The sequence below is a fragment of the Archocentrus centrarchus genome, chromosome 10 (assembly GCF_007364275.1).
Source record: "Archocentrus centrarchus isolate MPI-CPG fArcCen1 chromosome 10, fArcCen1, whole genome shotgun sequence".
In the NCBI taxonomy this organism is placed as follows: Eukaryota; Metazoa; Chordata; class Actinopteri; order Cichliformes; family Cichlidae; genus Archocentrus; species Archocentrus centrarchus.
Genome location: NC_044355.1, coordinates 38,486,780 through 38,504,035, shown reverse-complemented (window position 1 = coordinate 38,504,035; position 17,256 = coordinate 38,486,780). Strand labels below are relative to the sequence as shown.

General features: G+C 43.3%; 1 protein-coding gene across 1 annotated transcript in view; it reads right to left on the bottom strand.

The window, feature by feature from the left end:
* Nucleotides 1–1,973: 1,973 nt before the first annotated feature.
* The window catches only part of mtnr1al (melatonin receptor type 1A like), a 56,325-nt gene continuing 41,042 nt past the window's right edge, over nt 1,974–17,256 (bottom strand). Inside the window, exon 2 of the mRNA XM_030739840.1 lies at nt 1,974–2,747. Coding sequence (XP_030595700.1) covers nt 1,978–2,747 — 770 coding nt within the window. The 3' untranslated portion in view covers nt 1,974–1,977. The remainder of the gene's footprint in view (nt 2,748–17,256) is intronic.

Here is a 17,256-nt window from a genome sequence, read left to right as displayed (position 1 = left end):
GGTGGAGGTCAACAGGAGCAGTAATCTATCATCCACCCGTCGCACTTTAAAGTGTTATCTTGTGGCCAGACAACTAAAACTGCAAATAAGAGGAATTATTCCCGCTTGAATCGGTTCTTCATTTTCATAGAGCCTACAAAAGCACAGCATGTTTCCCACACATAGACTTTACTGCGGTGGGCAAACCAGATACATTAACAACCCAGCGAGTACACGGCGCTCTCCACGTTAGTATTATTTACTCGTATTATTAATCTATCGAGTGGCTCACCAGTCAGGTCAGTGCAGTGGCAGATTCAGCTGTTTCATCACCATCGTGTCGTGTGGTCACCCAGACTCCAAGTTCACTGTCTTGGACTGCAGCTGTTGACGGTAGTCCTTCTTCTCTATAGATCCTCTGACGAGAAGCCACAGCAGGTGGAGCGCTGGTTCATGAGCAGACCCAGGACCACAGGCTGCAGTCGATGGCAGTGGAGTGGAGATGTGAGACTAACCACACAGGTAATGCTCCTTTATTTGACACAATGTATTTGGCAACTAAAACATTTGCTGAGGATTTGAGCACCTTCTAAGTGGTAATAATTTGCATATGTGTGGCTCCATTCATGCAGCTACAGCCACCCACTGAATCCAGTCTGCAGGATTCAGTGGGTGGCTGCAAGCTAAGCTGGTCCTAACTCGATGTTTGTATTAACAGTGATGGCATTTGCACCATTTAGCATGAAGTCTTCTTGCTGTGACTCAATGTGAATTTCAGACCTCGTTAGGAGCAGATGTAAAGTCAAAATCTAGGTCAGAAGTGTCAGGAGCAATCCACTGGACGCATACAGCGATGAGGAGCTGACTGAGATGGTTTAATGAAGTCACTGAGCAGCTGTTAGTAGATACACAGTCTGTGTGGGACCTTTGCCCAGCAGCTGGTCGGAACATCTGCTTTTACAAAACCATTAAAAGCAGGTGAATCCTCTGCAAAACCTGCAGCAATTATGTCCCTCTGTAGTCACATGGCATGGTCAGGATTTTAGAATAATCATTAGCAAAGCAACATTCCCATTAAGACCCAGCTTAGTTAAGATTAGGTTTAAGTTTGGTTGGTGCTACCAACATAAAGCCTATTCTAAAGATTGACCTTAACTAATCTCAACTTTTAGTTAAGACCAGGTTTGCAGGAACCAGGCCCATGTGTCTGCTCTGCAATGGAATACGTTTTCCTTTCTGGTCAAAGGCCTCCATCTTCCCTCCTCGTCCTCAGTGAGAACTTGGGAATATCAAATTTAAAATATTCCAATTCTTTTCATAAATGGAGCTCAGAGCCAAAACGTCTCTGAGCTGCTGTGACAGTTCAGTCTTAGTGTTCGAAAATGTGTCACGCCTTTAATCGTTTCTTGATTTAAAAGATATAACACCGATTTCTCATTTTCACCATCGCCATCATTTCTGTCCTCTGTGAAGAATCAAGGAACAGAAACAGTGTTAACCTCCAGTGTCCTTAAAAAAATCAGTATCAGAGCTCTGCCTTGAATCTAATTCACAGAGGATGTTGTTCAACTCAATGACCCCAACATTAAACTTAATTATGTAGCTAATTAAGAACAACGGCTTACGCTCTCATCTGAACAGTAAGTCATGACTTCATTAGCCAAGAAAGTCACGATGAAACCCTTTACCCAGTTAGGAGAGCTTCCCAAGTTCTGGCCTCTGTCTTCCTCTCTGCATTTTTTAGTCTCCTTGTTTCCCTGAAGGCATCACTGATAACTCAAAGTGTGGCAACATTTATTTCACTTTGTCTGCCCTTCATCTCTTCCAGCCATTAAAGCACTCCTATTTTTCTCTCCTACCCAGTGTTCTTGTTTTTTCCGTACTTTATTTGCTTTCTTTCCATTTCATTAGTCCTGTATTATTTTTTTGTCAGGGTTAAGTTCTTTCTATCTTTCAGGTCATTAAAGATAAAAATCACCCCATTTGAAGTGCTTCATCTCAGCAGTGGAACTTGAAGATGATGAGGACGATCCTCTTGTACTCTTTCCTGAAGTTGTGATTCAGGACGCCGTAGACGACGGCATTGAGGCAGCTGTTGAAGTACGCCATGAAGTAGCTGGCTGTGAACAGCCACTCCGGTATGGCTCGGCTCAGCCTGGAGTCCAGCGCCACCGCCAGGCCGATCAGATTCAGCGGCGCCCAGCAGACGGCGAAGAGCACGAACACCACAAACATGGTGAGGAAGTTGCGGAGGTCGTGTGGCTTGATTTTAGGTCTTGAGTCTGGCTTGACCCTCCGCCTCACCTGGATGACCAGAATCCAGATACGCAGGTAGCAGTAGGTGACAATGCCAATTGGCAGGATGAAGTGCACGACCACCACTGTGATGGTGTACAGAGAGCTGACCGACTGGGCGAACGTGCAGGAATAAACCCGCGGGTCGTACTGCAGCGACTCCACAAACCAGTTGGGGACGATGGCGAGGATGGTGAGCGCCCAGACGAGGACGACGTAGCACATAGTGTTGCTGTTGGAGAAGAGCTTGTCGTACTTGAGGCTGTGGCAGATGTAGCAGTAGCGGTTGATGGCGATGCCTGTGATGTTAAAGATGGAGCCAATGACGCTGAGGCCCATGAGGAAGCCGCTGATTTGACAGTGGATGTAACCGGCGATCCAACCATCATGGAAGATGGCGGTGAGGACCAGTGGGTAGGGATAGATGGCAACCACCAAGTCAGCGAAGGCCAGGCTCACCACGAAGGCATTTCCTGTGGAGCAAGAGGAGAACGACAAGCTGTGAGTTAGTCCAGAAATCTTTGAGGTGGATCAAAATCTAGATATGTAAGATCAACACATTCTCACTCATCACATCCTGGTGCGTGCAGCTTTCATCGTCATAGTTTAACACAAGGGGTACCCTTCATCACTTTACAAACCGAGGAAGTGAAAAACCTTCAAACGTGAGGTGGTAGATGGTGCAATCACACAACTTTCAACCTGAAGACAAGAGTTTGAGGTCTGTCTGGGCATTAAATCAAGGAAAAGAGTACTTTGTGTTTACATTATACAGTTTCACAAAATAAAACCACAAAGTTTTTCCATCTGCATCAAACTTTCCAGACGTTTCCTTGGCTACCACACACACTGTGACAGAGACCACATCATTCTCACTTTGTCGCATCATGGACTTCCTCTTCCTGAGAAAGAAGCAGCACAGGTGTGACACATCCTCTCCGTTCTGACTACACAAGCCAACACTCCGTGTGTGACACTCCAAAAACAGAAGGAAACAAAAGGATAAAAACACAGTGTCTGTGCCACTCAGAGCCAATCCTGTCTTATGATGTCTTCTTCAGAGACCATTCATCTTTCCAGGGTGTAAAAGCAACTGGAGAATATCAGTTATTCACAAGATGTCCAATGGCAGTGGTGCGTTATGGTATAACTGAGATAGAGCCGTCTCTTCCAGCTCACCATTTTTCAATGTGAAAAATGGTGAGCTAAATTGGTGTAAACCCAAATTACAGTCTAAACCTAACAAGTAGCTTATAGTGCACATTACTGGCTATGAAAAAGTCTTAAGCTTGGGTAAAATTTGGCCTGAGAGTGATTTTTTCCTGAAACCTTCAAATACTTGAGTTTTTAAAGACTGGGCTTAAAGGCGTGCTGCACATGATCAGAGGATGCAGAGGCCGAGGAGGACGGCTGAATAGTTTTTGACGTCTCGTGACGAGAACTTCATTCAGTGCAGGAGATGCTCGGACCAGAAACATGGACGACATGTCAGCAGGAAACAAAATGATTGCAAAGTTTTTCTAGAGGTTCCTGGATTTAATCCCACACAGCCACTAATGTATAAGCTGTTACTGTGAGTAAAGAAGTGAATTCTTTCAGAGTAAGGGCTGAACAGCGCAGGACACAAACAGGAACGCTGAGTGTAGAACAGCTCTGAGTGGGAACAGGATGCCATTAAAGGAAAACAGAGGTAGAACCAGGTGAGGGAGCACGAAGCCAAACTCCCTGTCAGATCACATTCCCTTTAAACTTCACTAGCATCTGCATCATTAGGCTCTCCAAACCTCATCACTGCTACTTTAATACTTCCACCATCATTCAGGCAAATGAATACAGCTGTCCTGAGCTGCTCCTGTGTGCATTCCATATGGAACTTGTTAAAAAAATTCCTAATAATGGACTATTGTTCCCCAGCAGAGGCATAAACATCAGCTTTGAGCCACAGTTGCAGGCGGATTCAATTTTATTCCAATTTATCAGCTCTTTGCTCAGCTGACTTCTCTGACAATAAGAAAGCTCTGGCCTTGCTGATGTGCTTTAAAGGTCCTTCTTCCACATGGGGAAATGAAGCTCAAGGGCCTGATTTAAGAGTTTAACATTTACCTGCCGCCCTGAATGAATCGAGCTGCATTTCAATTACGTTTTCCCGCTGCTGAAGCCGTTGCACAAAGCTCCCTGTATTAAACTGTCCTGCGCCTGAGCTGCATTAGTATTGCAGGCGAGTTTTCTATCTCACACATACAGTATTTGCCCTCAAATGTAATAAAGCCAAGTTAGTCTGCACATCAGCCATTTTCTTCAGCTTAAAGTTTCCATTTTTCCCAAACGCATCGACCCAAACTGAGCTGCTAGCTGTGATTAATTCAATACTTTCCACATCCCACCCGGCTGATATGGGAAAAAAAAATGTGAGGCTTAAATAAACACATCGAGGTGCTATCTGTTTTCAAGTCACACGCAGTGATTCAGGTGGGGAAAATGTTGTCCAGTGCTATTTATATTTTATTATTTATAGTGTTTATCTAAGTTGATGAAACGGCCTCAGTATTTGTTATTTTTTTCCGGTTGGGCAACTCTGATATGTGACAGTTTAGCAGAGCAACACAGGGTGCGTTAAGCGGCAATCTCTTTATCTGCTCATTTATTTTTGGACTCTACTGGGGAAGCCCATCCTCCATCTGAAGCCAGCTGTTTTAGCTCCTCCCCCTTTAAGTCTACCTTTTACGGATTGGCTGCCCCTTGCAAACAGAAGGTTTGAACAGCAGATGGGGTCAAGGTTATTTTAGATCATGAAAATTAAGCTAGAAACTGAATCTAGATGTGAAAAGAAATAAAATAATTTATTGGGCACCTAGTTCCTTGATTTTAGTCTTTGTCAGTGTGGTCAAATCTGCATCTTCACGACGCTTTGGCCTTTTTCTTCTTCTTCTTTTGGCTGCTTCCTTTAGGGGGTGCCACAGTGGATCATCTACCTCCATCTCACCCAGAATCCTCCCCATTTATCTGGGCTTATGGGCCGCCCATGGCTGAATTTATCATGAGGCTTTGACACTGAGCTCATTATTTCATACTCTGGTTACATTTAATATGAAATGTAACCATTTGAACAGGAGCCGTATGAGAGGAAATAACCTTCAGATTGCAAAGTCTTTCAACTCAACGTCACTGTGTGCAGTTCATGTAGGTCTTTGCTTTGCAAGGCAGGGTGAACGTTTAACATTTAAAATTTGTGGGTTTGTCCCTCCTGAAGAGGCATCTGTCCCCTGCTGCTGTCTTTCCTTTTCCTTCCTTACTCGGCACATTCCCGGAGCATTTCCTTTCCAGCTGTAGCGACTAAGGAGAGCTTGTGTTAAATAAAATCTGACTTGACCCACAAAAAAAATGTGGCACTAATTTAACATAATGGATGACCCATCATCGCTGACCTTCAGCTTAACAGTCTGGACTGTGCTGTGCTTGTTCTAATCTGTTCCCATCAAACTTTTATGTTTTAGAGCTTAAGCAGACTTTTACTCCTCTGCTGGTTAAAAGATGTCTCACCTCTAACTGATATGCTGGTTGAAGCTTATATCAAAGTGCATACAGGGGCAATGCAGCTGTTAACGGTGACACCTTGTTCTCCCGTCATTCAGTATTTATCACACCCACCCCCTCCATGTTCATTATGAAGAAGCTTCATCGTTGATATTCTGGACAGCGACTCAGTGTCTGCTGCAGGTCGCAGAGGGAAAGTTAGCAAAGAGCTGTGGCTCCGAGAACAGAGACGGGAGCCTTGTTAATCACCAGTCAATATGTATTAGTTGCTGGTTCTGTCTTTATTACTGTGTGCCCTTTGCAGTGATCACCCCCCCCCCCCCCCCCCCCCCCCATGTAACCTGGCGCTGTGCAGTAATAGGTAAGGAGGAAAAATGCTTTCAAGGTTAGAGGTTCAATTTCTGTGTAGTTCAGTGACTGAAGATAGCATTACAGTCTCTTTATAGCCTTTTACAGTATCTTCTTCTTTTGGTTGCTCCCTTTAGGGGTCGCTACGATGGATCATGTGACTCCATCCCAGCCTGTCTCTGGCATCTTCCTCTGTCACACCAACCCTCTGTGTGTCCTCCTTCACTGCATCCATAACAGCCTTTTATAGCATACTATGAGGAGAGAATGCTGGAGAATGCCATGAGCCTGTCCCTCAGTGTCCTTGATCTGGATGAGGGTTCAAAGTTCATTTTTCTTTTTCTGCACAGTGGTCTCAAGAGCTTGAAAAAAGCATGTCTGATCCAAGAGGCCTCTTCAGTTCTAAAACAAACGGTGGAGAGTCCCAGGTATTTAAACCCTAGTGGGCGTGTCCTCTTGGAGGTGGCTGTTGACCCACCCATCCGTTGAGTGTCTGAGTGCTGTCTGCATTGTAGATGGGGACAGCTGGTGTCATAAGCCACCACCTCTGTTCAGTGATGGTTGTTCAAAGTGGACATAGATGGCCTCATTTACTCCTCTCCCACCCACCTTCCTGGCCCAAAATGTGAACATTGGCTTCCTCGAACAGTGTCCTTTATCCTTTAGGTGCAGATGTACAGCTGAGTCTCCTGTGTTGTGGAGTGGCTGTTTGGTATTTCCTATGTAGAGGTCCAAGCACTCTTCACTGCACTGCCCAGCATATACTGTACTACGCTGCTAAGCTTTCATTTAGGAGTTTTGTCCTTGGGATGGACCAGTTTGTGCCGTAGAGTGTGGCTGGGTCTGAAGCACACTGGGATGTCATGCTTGGAGAAAATTCTCCTGAGTTTCTCTGACAAATCTGCCATATAAGGGATGACAATGTTGTTCTGTTTGTCATACATACCTTCTTTCTTGTGCATCTTGGCTGTGTTCATTTGTCGCCGTTCTGCCTTAGGGTGAATGTTTTCCACCTGGTGTTGCAGGGTCCTAATCACCCTAGGTTTGTGTTCCAGTGACTGGTGAGAGTCAAAGAGTAGGTACTGGTCTGTGTGTTAAGGCTTCCATCTTCCTCAGTAAGCATAGCACAGTCCAGGAATGGTAACCTGTTATCCTTGGCATCCTCCCTGGTGAACTTTATGTTTCTATCCATTGAGTTGATGTAGTCAGTTACTTCTTGGGTTTTGGCCCAGGCATCATCCACACATCTGTAACAGTGACTAGGTGCTCTTCCTATGAAGAAGATGAGTCCAGTCACCTTTTTTTCAAGCTCTTTAGACTATCATGACCTGTCTGAGTGAGAATCTACACAGTCACTTTCTGCTGAACAGTGGTTCCCAAAATATGGGCTGCGGCCCACCAGGGAGCCGTGAAGGTACTGCAGGGGGGAGGGGGGCCCCATGGGATTCTCTGGTTTTCAAGTGGGCTGCAGCACTCTTGACTTTGGGAACCACTGTTCTAGAGCGTGCGCTTCAGCTGGTATCAGCAAAGTCTGGTAGTTATGATCTTTACTCAACTTTATTTTATTTTTCTTGTTTTTTTTTGTTTGTTTTTGTCAAATACTGATAGATCATTTTGTGGGGAGAAGAGTTTATTCAAGAGAAGAGCTTTTTTTTTTTTTTAATCCTGTCATGTCTGTCAGTTTTCACAATCAGAATGATGATCCAAATGCACTGGTGTACCAAACAAATTTGCTTTTACAAGAACAGCTCTATTAAAAAAAAAAAAGAAAAAAAAAGAGCTTTTTCATTAAAATCAAACAAATTTGGAAGGTCCCACCCTATTCCACCTGAGATAAAGAGGTGTTTTCATAGTTGCCGTGTTGGTGCAAAGGTGAAGGAAGTGGAAGTGGAGCTATAAGCCCTTTCTGCCAACAGTCATCATGGGAAATGTCAACTCTCTGCCCAACAAAAGTGATAAGTTGAAGATATTGGTGAAGACTGCAACAGCCAAAGTTCCCGAAGTTTTCCATGAAACTGTTACTTGAACTTTGTTGATCTTGGATCAATAAAGTTATTCTTCTTCTACTTACCCCGGACCACTTTATCTTTGGGGACCCTGTCAGGAAAGAGTTGCTCCTGACAGCATGGCTCCACCTACGGACTCAGTAATTACCAACATTATTAGGGGCGTGGTCTCTTTGACCAACAGGTGGAATGGTGACACAGGTGGCTATAGCTGCTAGCTGTCAGCTAGACTTCACAGTCCCTGAACTGGACCTCTGGACCATGTTTGTGCTGTCTGAGCCTTTTTATCTGACCAATAAAATGGCTGCTGTGTGGTACAGCAAAACAAAGCTAAGTGTAAAATGGAAAGTTCCCAAACAGGACACAAAGCAGGAGGCTTTGTCTCTCAGAAGTGTAGAAAGCACTACTTTAAACCTGCATTCATCCTAATGACCAATAATTAGTTATTGGTCATTAGCGCCATAAGAAGCCTGGCTGTATAGTAGAACCTTTGGATTCTTCTGTCTGTGACCTCACAAAACACTTTCCTCATAAATTTATGGCCTTAGTTGCAAGTTTGAAGTCCCGTTGAACAAAACTGTGATAATTATTTTGAACATTATTGTCTAAGAAGGGTTTAATCAATAATTTTAAGGCACACCTACTTCATCACTGACAGGACCTTACAGTATGAGGAAGCAGTGCACCTCACTCGCCATGCTTCAAGATGGTGGTGGTTAAACCGCTCAGCTCTACGCTTCAGAAACAGGACTTCATGAACATTACTGTCTGTGTCTGAGGGAAATGACATTTGGGAATGTCAATGTTTCTGAGGAACTATTCGGGATATTAAGCTCTTTATTTGTGTGATTTCTGTTGTTTTAACTTTAATGTGTCTCCCACGAGTCCCCAAAGTTTCAGGTACTGGAGTCGGTTTTTAATCCTAAGAGCAGAGTTGGTGATTTTTATCAGATAAAGACAAACATCAAGATGCTCCATCATCCAGATGATGAATGAAACACAGTCCACAAGGCTATCAGTCTGCTCATTAATACAAACAGTGTCCTAATCAACTGAGATTTCTATCAGTGTGGAGTGATCTTTGGTTCCTGGACCTACTGAGATGTTCTGATACTTGCAGAGATATTGGTTTTTCCACATTGAAATGCAAACATATGCAGCTGGTGGGGCCTAAATCTAATCAGATCATCAGTTGTGCAGATGGAGCAGGGGGGGAACTTTCTCCAAATGTTCCACTGTTTGCAACCCAGTGACCGAGACAAACAGGAGACAGCTCAGAGAGCCCGCTATGAAGTAGACAGGACTCCACCCATGTGCTTTATTGAGCTATGGGAGAAGCAGTGAAGATGTGACTGTGCTGCTTCAAAGACAGATTGATCCTGCATCTTATTTGCTGTGTGACGTTTCCTCGAACCAGCACGTGCAGCACACGCTCTGAACGTCACGAAGCAAATAAAAGCCGTATACAGGAGGTGTGTGCCTCACGTTTCACCTTGCCAAACTGAAAGAGGAAATGGGGTGAAGACATGCAGGTAAAAGACATTTTGGATGTGGACCTGTGTGTCTGTTCTCTGTAAACTATTGACCCAACTTTACTGTCGAACTGTAGTTTAAAACCTTTTCTAAACTTTCAGGTATACAGGTGTGGGTCCATTTTGGTTGATTGAGTTTTTAAAGCAAAGCCTCACAAAACATCCATTCATCTGTTTTCTGAACCGCGTGAGGTCACGAGGGAGGTGGAGCCTATTCTAGCTGACACTGAGCAAGAGCTGGGGTACACCTGGACAGGTCAATGTTCAGTCACAGGGCTAATCTAGAGGGTTCTACAGTTTTCTGGTTATTTATTGGGTTTAATGCATTTAAATACAGTGTTTATGCTCTCAGTTCAGTGACAAATACAGTGTTGACCGTAAAGTTAATTTGTGGCTGTAGTGAGGTGAAATACCATCTATCATCAGGACAACACGGATCCAACTGCAGTCGAGACAGCAGACTGAGGACAGCAACCTGAGCATGTAGGACATGAGGTAGGAAGGACCAGAGCAGTGACTAACCTTTCAAAATTAAATCCACAGGATTGCTGATTGTGCCATTTCTTTGGCTGGATGAAGAAAGAGCAAAATTAATTTGATCAGCAATCAATAGAACAAAATTTGCATATAGTGGAGTAGAAGCAGAACACAGACTTCAGTAACTATACTCTGCCACTGGTCCCATACATGCTGCCATGAAATGAGCGGTGCATCATCCTTCGGATATTTCACAGTAAATGAAGCACCGTGTCCACAGTGCAGCTGTTTCCTGCACAATACATTCACTGTTCAATCATCTTCATCACCTTCAAAAGGCCTCACAGTGAGGTGTGATGATAAACAAACTCCTCCTTTCTTTGAAATGAATGAATATCAATCTGATATTTAGAGTTACATCACCGCAGTACTTCAGCTCACCAGGGCTGATGCTCACTTCCTTGAAGCTTTGCATCAGCAGAGCATGTGTGCTGCTGCTGCGAGCACGTTGCCACTGAAGCTTCTCAGCCTTTGATCATCGAATGGCTTCAGCAATTAGTGAAGTGGTCGTTAGCGGGGACGCAGAACACAGGAGGTGTTAAAAAAGCTGAGGATAAACAAGGACGGCTAAAAACAGGCTTCATTCATCACGGTCCTGGGCCCTTTGCCCAGTGTTTTGTGTTTTTTCTGTGAGGTTCTGCTTTTTGGTTGTTTCTCTGCTGTGTTTCTCAGTTTGCTTTCAGTTATTCTTAGTTTGTTATAGTTCTCTGAATTCTGCTTTTAGTTATTGTATTCCATTCCTGTCTTCCCTCGCTCTTCTCGTCTGCGTTCCAGGGTCTGTTTGTCCCTCTGTGCCATCGTCCCCTGTCTTTTGTGTGTTTTAGTCCTTGTGTTGTGTCAAGTCTGCATTTATGTATGGGTTGGTTACTTCCTGTTTTATTTTGACAGTCCCTTGGCCCGTGTGCTTTGTGTTCAGTTTTGCTTGTCTTGTGTTATTAGTCTTATCTGGTTCACCTGTTCTTCCCTGCTGCCTGCACTCTCCCTAATTACCTTGTGTTTATTTAATCCCTGTTCATTGTCATGTGGTCATTTAGTGTGTGTGTGTGTGTGTGTGTGTGTGTGTGTGTGTGTGTGTGTGTGTGTGTGTGTGTGTGTGTGTGTGTTTTCCCCTTTTCATTTTCCACAGCTTTTGCAGTTTAATGTTCTTCCTTGGATTTGGGATTTCATATCTTTTGTGTTTTTTTGGACACTGGCAAAAGGCTCAGTAAATAAATCTCCACCTCTGTTCTGTGTGTCCTGCATTTGGGACCTACCCTGCCTGCCATACAGCCTACACATCACATTGTTCTAAGAAACACATTAATTCATTTATTCATTCTGCAGCTCGGTCACACTTGAAGCAAAATCTGTGAGAGCTCCACACCTTCCTTTCATATGCTGGCATAACGCACCATGTAGCTGAATTTGCACAAAATAACAAAACTCGTCCAGTGTTTAAGGTCCTAAAGATTTCCATTATTCACATCAACACTGAAAAACGTTTGGGAAGACTTAAATTTTATGTATGTAACACACCTAAAACCAAACTGCTGTGGGTGTCTCACATCAGCCTTTGTTAGTTAAATACTAATTTAATGGCTATTTATGGCCAATCCACAGTCACATGATGGCTTTCAAATCTTGCCCATCACCTCTGGAATCAGTTCAGGAAATTTAATTAAATAAAGATAAATAACTGGCCCCGTAAAAAAAATTCAGGCTCTGTCATCTTCAGTTCTATAATCCTGGAAAGTATGAGTCAAGTTTTTGAAACAAGCACATCACCTATATCCTCAGGATGAAGTTAGACCCAACCCTAACCACAGGTATTTCCGGTCACTGCCTTCAAACATCAAACCAACCTGAGCCTAAATGGAGGAATGATAACATCCTCCATCTCCAGGGATTATGCATTACAAAGAGATTAAAGAGGCAAAACCATATAATTTATGCATCATTTATAGCACTGTACTCAGGGGTTAAACAGGGACCGAGTGCAGACCATAAGCTGGGGTCGCGGTACTTCAGCATCTAGCTAGCGCTACAGAAGAGGAGCATAAAGGGAGTAACGGGTTTTAGATGGCAGTCGTTTCTAATGCAACATTTCTATCAGCTCAACAAATATCAGCAAACACACAAAGTGTTTGTGTGCAGTTTGTCATACAGTGTGTCTGCGAGCTGAAGGTCCAGCTGCTGTGTTTCCACAATGAGAGAGAAGTTCACTCAGAGATGGAGAAAGATGGAAGAAAGAGGAAGCAGAGGAAGCAGAGAGGTCAGATTCAAAGGGAAGGACTGCTCAGGGAGCTCCGATAACCTGGAAGTTTAAAGCTGGAAGTTTAAAATCAGATCTTGGATCTGTTTATGATGTGAAGTTATGATTTTCCACACTGTGAAACGTCCTGTAAAACCCACTGAGGTACACTAACTCTGTGTTACTCAGAGGCTGCATGAAAATACTGCAGTTTAGTGCAGGATGAGCAGGTCAGTCTGCAGTACTGTATTTAAATTGATGAAGCTCAGATTCAATCACTGAATTCAACCTTTATACCAGCTGTGTGCTGTCAGGATGACGACAGTATAAACAGCACAGTGTCGGTGTGGGGGATCGAAGAGCTCGTGAAATACATCTTTTTTGCTCAGTTCAGTTGTGTAAAGCCACACAGAGCAGCGGCAGCTGATCGCAGCCTGACACAAAGAAAATCTACTGGAGCTCACATTAGAGATTATTGTGAGCTGGGACGCTGTTCCCACCTGCTGAATCCCACTTTAACCCCTGACTGTACAAATTTTTCTGTTTAGGTGTGGAGGCAGAATTACGCAACTGAAAGGAAGTTTGTATTCTCATGTAATAATATTGTTTTATTATTACATTAATACAGCACGAGGTTCAGTTATTTTTGCACAACAATATCTGGTAGAAACATCCTCCAAATAGTTACTTTTACTTTCTTACTCTGAGTACATTTCAGAGCCTGTACTTTTACACTTTTACTTCAGTAAATTTGAATCTGTACTTCAACTTTTAGCAGAGTATTTTTTAATAGAAGAATCTGTACTTCTACTTAAGTACAGAATGTCTGCACCTTTGCCACCTCTGACCCTAACCCTGTGTTTCTGGAGCAAAACAAAAGACCCAGTCCTCAGGGTGCAGCCAACAGGCCAGTGGATGATCGGATTTTAAAGCCATCATAGCAGAATAAAAGCTTGCAAAATACAGCTGGTGGCACAGTAATTACAGTTATGAACATGAACCGCAATTTCAGGAAAACAATACAAACATTAACAACATGTTTGAATAGCCCAAAAAAAAAAAAAAGACCTCATACGTCTTTTTCTGATCAAATTTTCTTGACCTTAATGTAAAACACAGTGAAATGAAGGGTTAGAACTGCCATACAACAAGAGACATAACTCATGCTGAACATTAAGTACACTTTCATCATTTGATAGAGCTCATAACCTGGATTTAGAGAGCATATAAATCTTTACTCTTCTCATAAACACTTGATGGGATCATATTTTCTCACAATGGTGTGAAGTTGCTGCTGCTTACTTGTGGTTCCTCGGATACTTCAGAGTAGTCAAGTCAAGTCAAGTCAAGTTTATTTATAAAGCACATTTAAAACAACGACGTTGACCAAAGTGCTGTACAAGATCTGTAACCCCAAGGACTATACTAAATAAAAATAAAAATATATAAATAAATAAATAAAATAATAAAATAAAAGTAAATAAATAAAAACATTAAGAACAATAAATAACATAAGAAAATTAAAAATTAAAACGTTTAAAACAAGTACCATAAAATACCATAAAACAATCATCTAAAAGGAGGTAGCACTGCAGCCAAATGCCAAGGAAAAGAAATGTGTTTTTAATAGAGATTTAAATGTGTGTATCGTCTGAGCTGTGCGGATATGGAGAGGTAGATCGTTCCATAGCTTTGGTGCTGCTGCTGCAAAAGCTCGATCACCTCTCTGTTTTAGTCTAGTTTTAGGCCTCTGTAAGAGCAGCTGGTTCGATGACCTCAGAGCTCTTACAGGGGTGTGACAGTGAAGCAGCTCAGACAGATACAAAGGTGCCAGTCCGTTTAAGGCTTTAAAAGTAAGCAATAAAATCTTAAAATCGATTCTAAAACGGACAGGGAGCCAGTGAAGGGATGACAGGACTGGGGTAATGTGTTCATGCTTTTTTAAACCGGTTAAAAGACGAGCTGCCGCATTCTGGACTACCTGCAGGCGGCGCACAGATGATTGATCTATGCCAAAGTACAGAGAGTAGAATGGGAGGCAGAGCCTTCAGCTTTCAGGCCCCTCTTCTGTGGAACCAGCTCCCAGCTTGGATTCAGGAGACAGACACCCTCTCTATTTTTAAGATTAGGCTTAAAACTTTGCTTTATGATCAAGCTTATAGTTAGGCTTGATCAGGTGACCCTGAACCCTCCCTTAGTTATGCTGCTATAGGCCTAGTCGCCAAGTGCTGCTCATAGGGGGTCAATTTAATTGTTGGGGATTGTAAGGGGAGTGGTGGCCTAGGGGAGAAGAAGAGGGTTCATCACTGAGAGGATCCTGGTTCAAATCCTCGGGCTGGCATCACTGCGGGTCCCTGAGCAAGCCCGCTCCCCGGGCGCCCCTTGGCTGCCCCCTGCTCCATGCTGTGCTGTGTGTACTACATACTCCATGTGTGTGATGGGTTAAATGCAGAGAATGAATCTCACTGCATGTATATGTATGTGACAAATAAAGCTCTTTCTTCTTCTCTGTATTATTATAGGGTCTTTACCTACAATACAAAACGCCTTGAGGCAACTGTTTGTTGTGATTTGGCGCTATATAAATAAAATTGAATTGAACTGAAGTTCAAAGTTCAGCTGTGGGTTTAAGAGTCACTGAAGTTTTTAAAAAGTCAGCAGCTGATGGCATTAAATGGAAAACACACTATTAATAAGTATTTGAATGACAGGAGTCACTGTAAGTTATTTTGATGTTTCGTTTGTGAAAGGTCTGATGGTGCAGAATAAATTACAGGATGTCTCTTCAGATATGGGAGGTAATAAAGGTAGCAATGAAGCATGTTTCCTTAGTGGTTAGAGATCCCAGCCAGCTCTGGTTATGGCTGCAGAGACTTCAGGAAGTCATAAACCTTCCTAAGACCAAATTCTCTGACCTCACGGGGTCAGAAATGATTGCTAAAACTTGGAAGACCTTGAGGGTTAAAGGTCTGCCTGCTCCTTCTCTGTTGGAAACCCCCATGGGTCAAAATTCATACTGTAGTTCACTGATTGGCTCGCTGGCACATCAATCACACAGGTGCTTCCTTGAAAATGTAAACAGAACCAATAAAACATGTTCCGATACTCACACCCCCTTTGCAGTGATTTTGCTAATTGGAATAGCAAACCTACACAAGTAGGTAGCAGTAACACACCCAGGTGTTGGATGTCACCAGCCTAGAAGAAGAAGGAGAAGAGGCCACAGTCTTCCTGCCAGGCTCTGCACACATTTTGGTTTTTTCCCACCATGAGAATCACACAGGATCCAAATGTAACCTCCCTGGTCCACAGAATGAGTCTATATGAGGTACATGTAGATGTGCCCACTGTAATGTCTGGGCGGTCTCCTTTAAATTTCATCCCATAATAGAAACAAACACAGCAGATATTTTTATAAAACCAATTTATTTCCAGAGTCAGACTCTGCCTCCAGCAGCAGCTGCCTCCTCTCCCACAACGAGAGCACAAACACACAGAATTACAGCCAATGAGAAAGTGTCTGAGCAGTTTACAGGAAATTACACCAAATAAATCACGAGCAGTAGCAGCCCAGCGAGGGTCTGAATCCTCAGGCAGGTGAGCGGCAGCAGCGAGCAGCGGGATCAGGTGAGCCTCATGAGACAGAGAGGAAAGGAGGGCGGGGCTTTGCAGACCTCACTGGATTTTTAAGCTTCCTGCCCCCCCCGCACTGACTCAGCCTATAAATTGAAAGCATAATGTTTTTGTTCCTAATTTGAAGAGCTTTGAACTTATATGGATGTCATTTTAGTTTAATATTGTTGCACTGATGAGCCTGTTAGTATTGTTGGCTGTTCATTACCCAGATTAATCTCTTCAGGCTTCTTACTGGATGTTGGAATTCAGTTTAATTTTCTTTATTTAACACCAATTCACAACAGTCACCTCAAGGTGCCTTTTATTGTAAGGTAAAAACCTACAATATTGGAGGGAAAACACCACCATCAGATAATCCCCCATTAGCATCACTTGGTGACAGCAGGAAGGAAAAACTCCCTTTGTCCTCTTGTAGGACCAGGCTCAGGGAGGGGCAGCCATCTGCCTCCACTGGGTGGAGGAAGAAGAAGGATTCCTGTTTGTATGTGAGAATGAATAGGACGTTACTTATATACCTGACAAAGGTCCAATAGTACAAAATGTAACTGAATAAATATATCTTTGATAAGTAAAACCATCTTTAAAGGTTTTCCTCTGACGTACCTGTCACCTGTTCAGGTGTGGGAGGATTTTGCATCAAATGTTTGAAGAGCATAACTTGATTTAACTATAGCCTCATGATGAGCTGCCAGCCCAAAACAATGAATCTGAATGAATCAAGTCCTCCCACCTGAACCACTGAGCTTGGCCTTACTCTGAACTCATCACACCTTATAGGGCAGGATTCACTGTGGGCCCCTCCCAGCTAGCACATCTGTACTGGTCCATATGTGGCCCGAATCGTGCAGCTGGAACAAAGACATATTGGCAAATTAAAAATGTATTCATGTAACAAACAGGGGCCTCAGCAGCATGTGGAAGAACCACACACACAGCCACAACAGCCTGCCACCTCCTCCTCATGCTGGTCACCAGCTTGGTCACACACTGCTGCACAATGGTCTCCCATTCTTCAACCGGTATTTCTCGGTCATACAATGTGGTTGTGTTGGTCACAGAATAATATTTGTATTATTACCGTATTTTCTGGACTATAAGTCGCACTTTTTTTCATAGTTTGGCCGGGGGTGCGACTTATACTCTGGAGCGACTTATATGT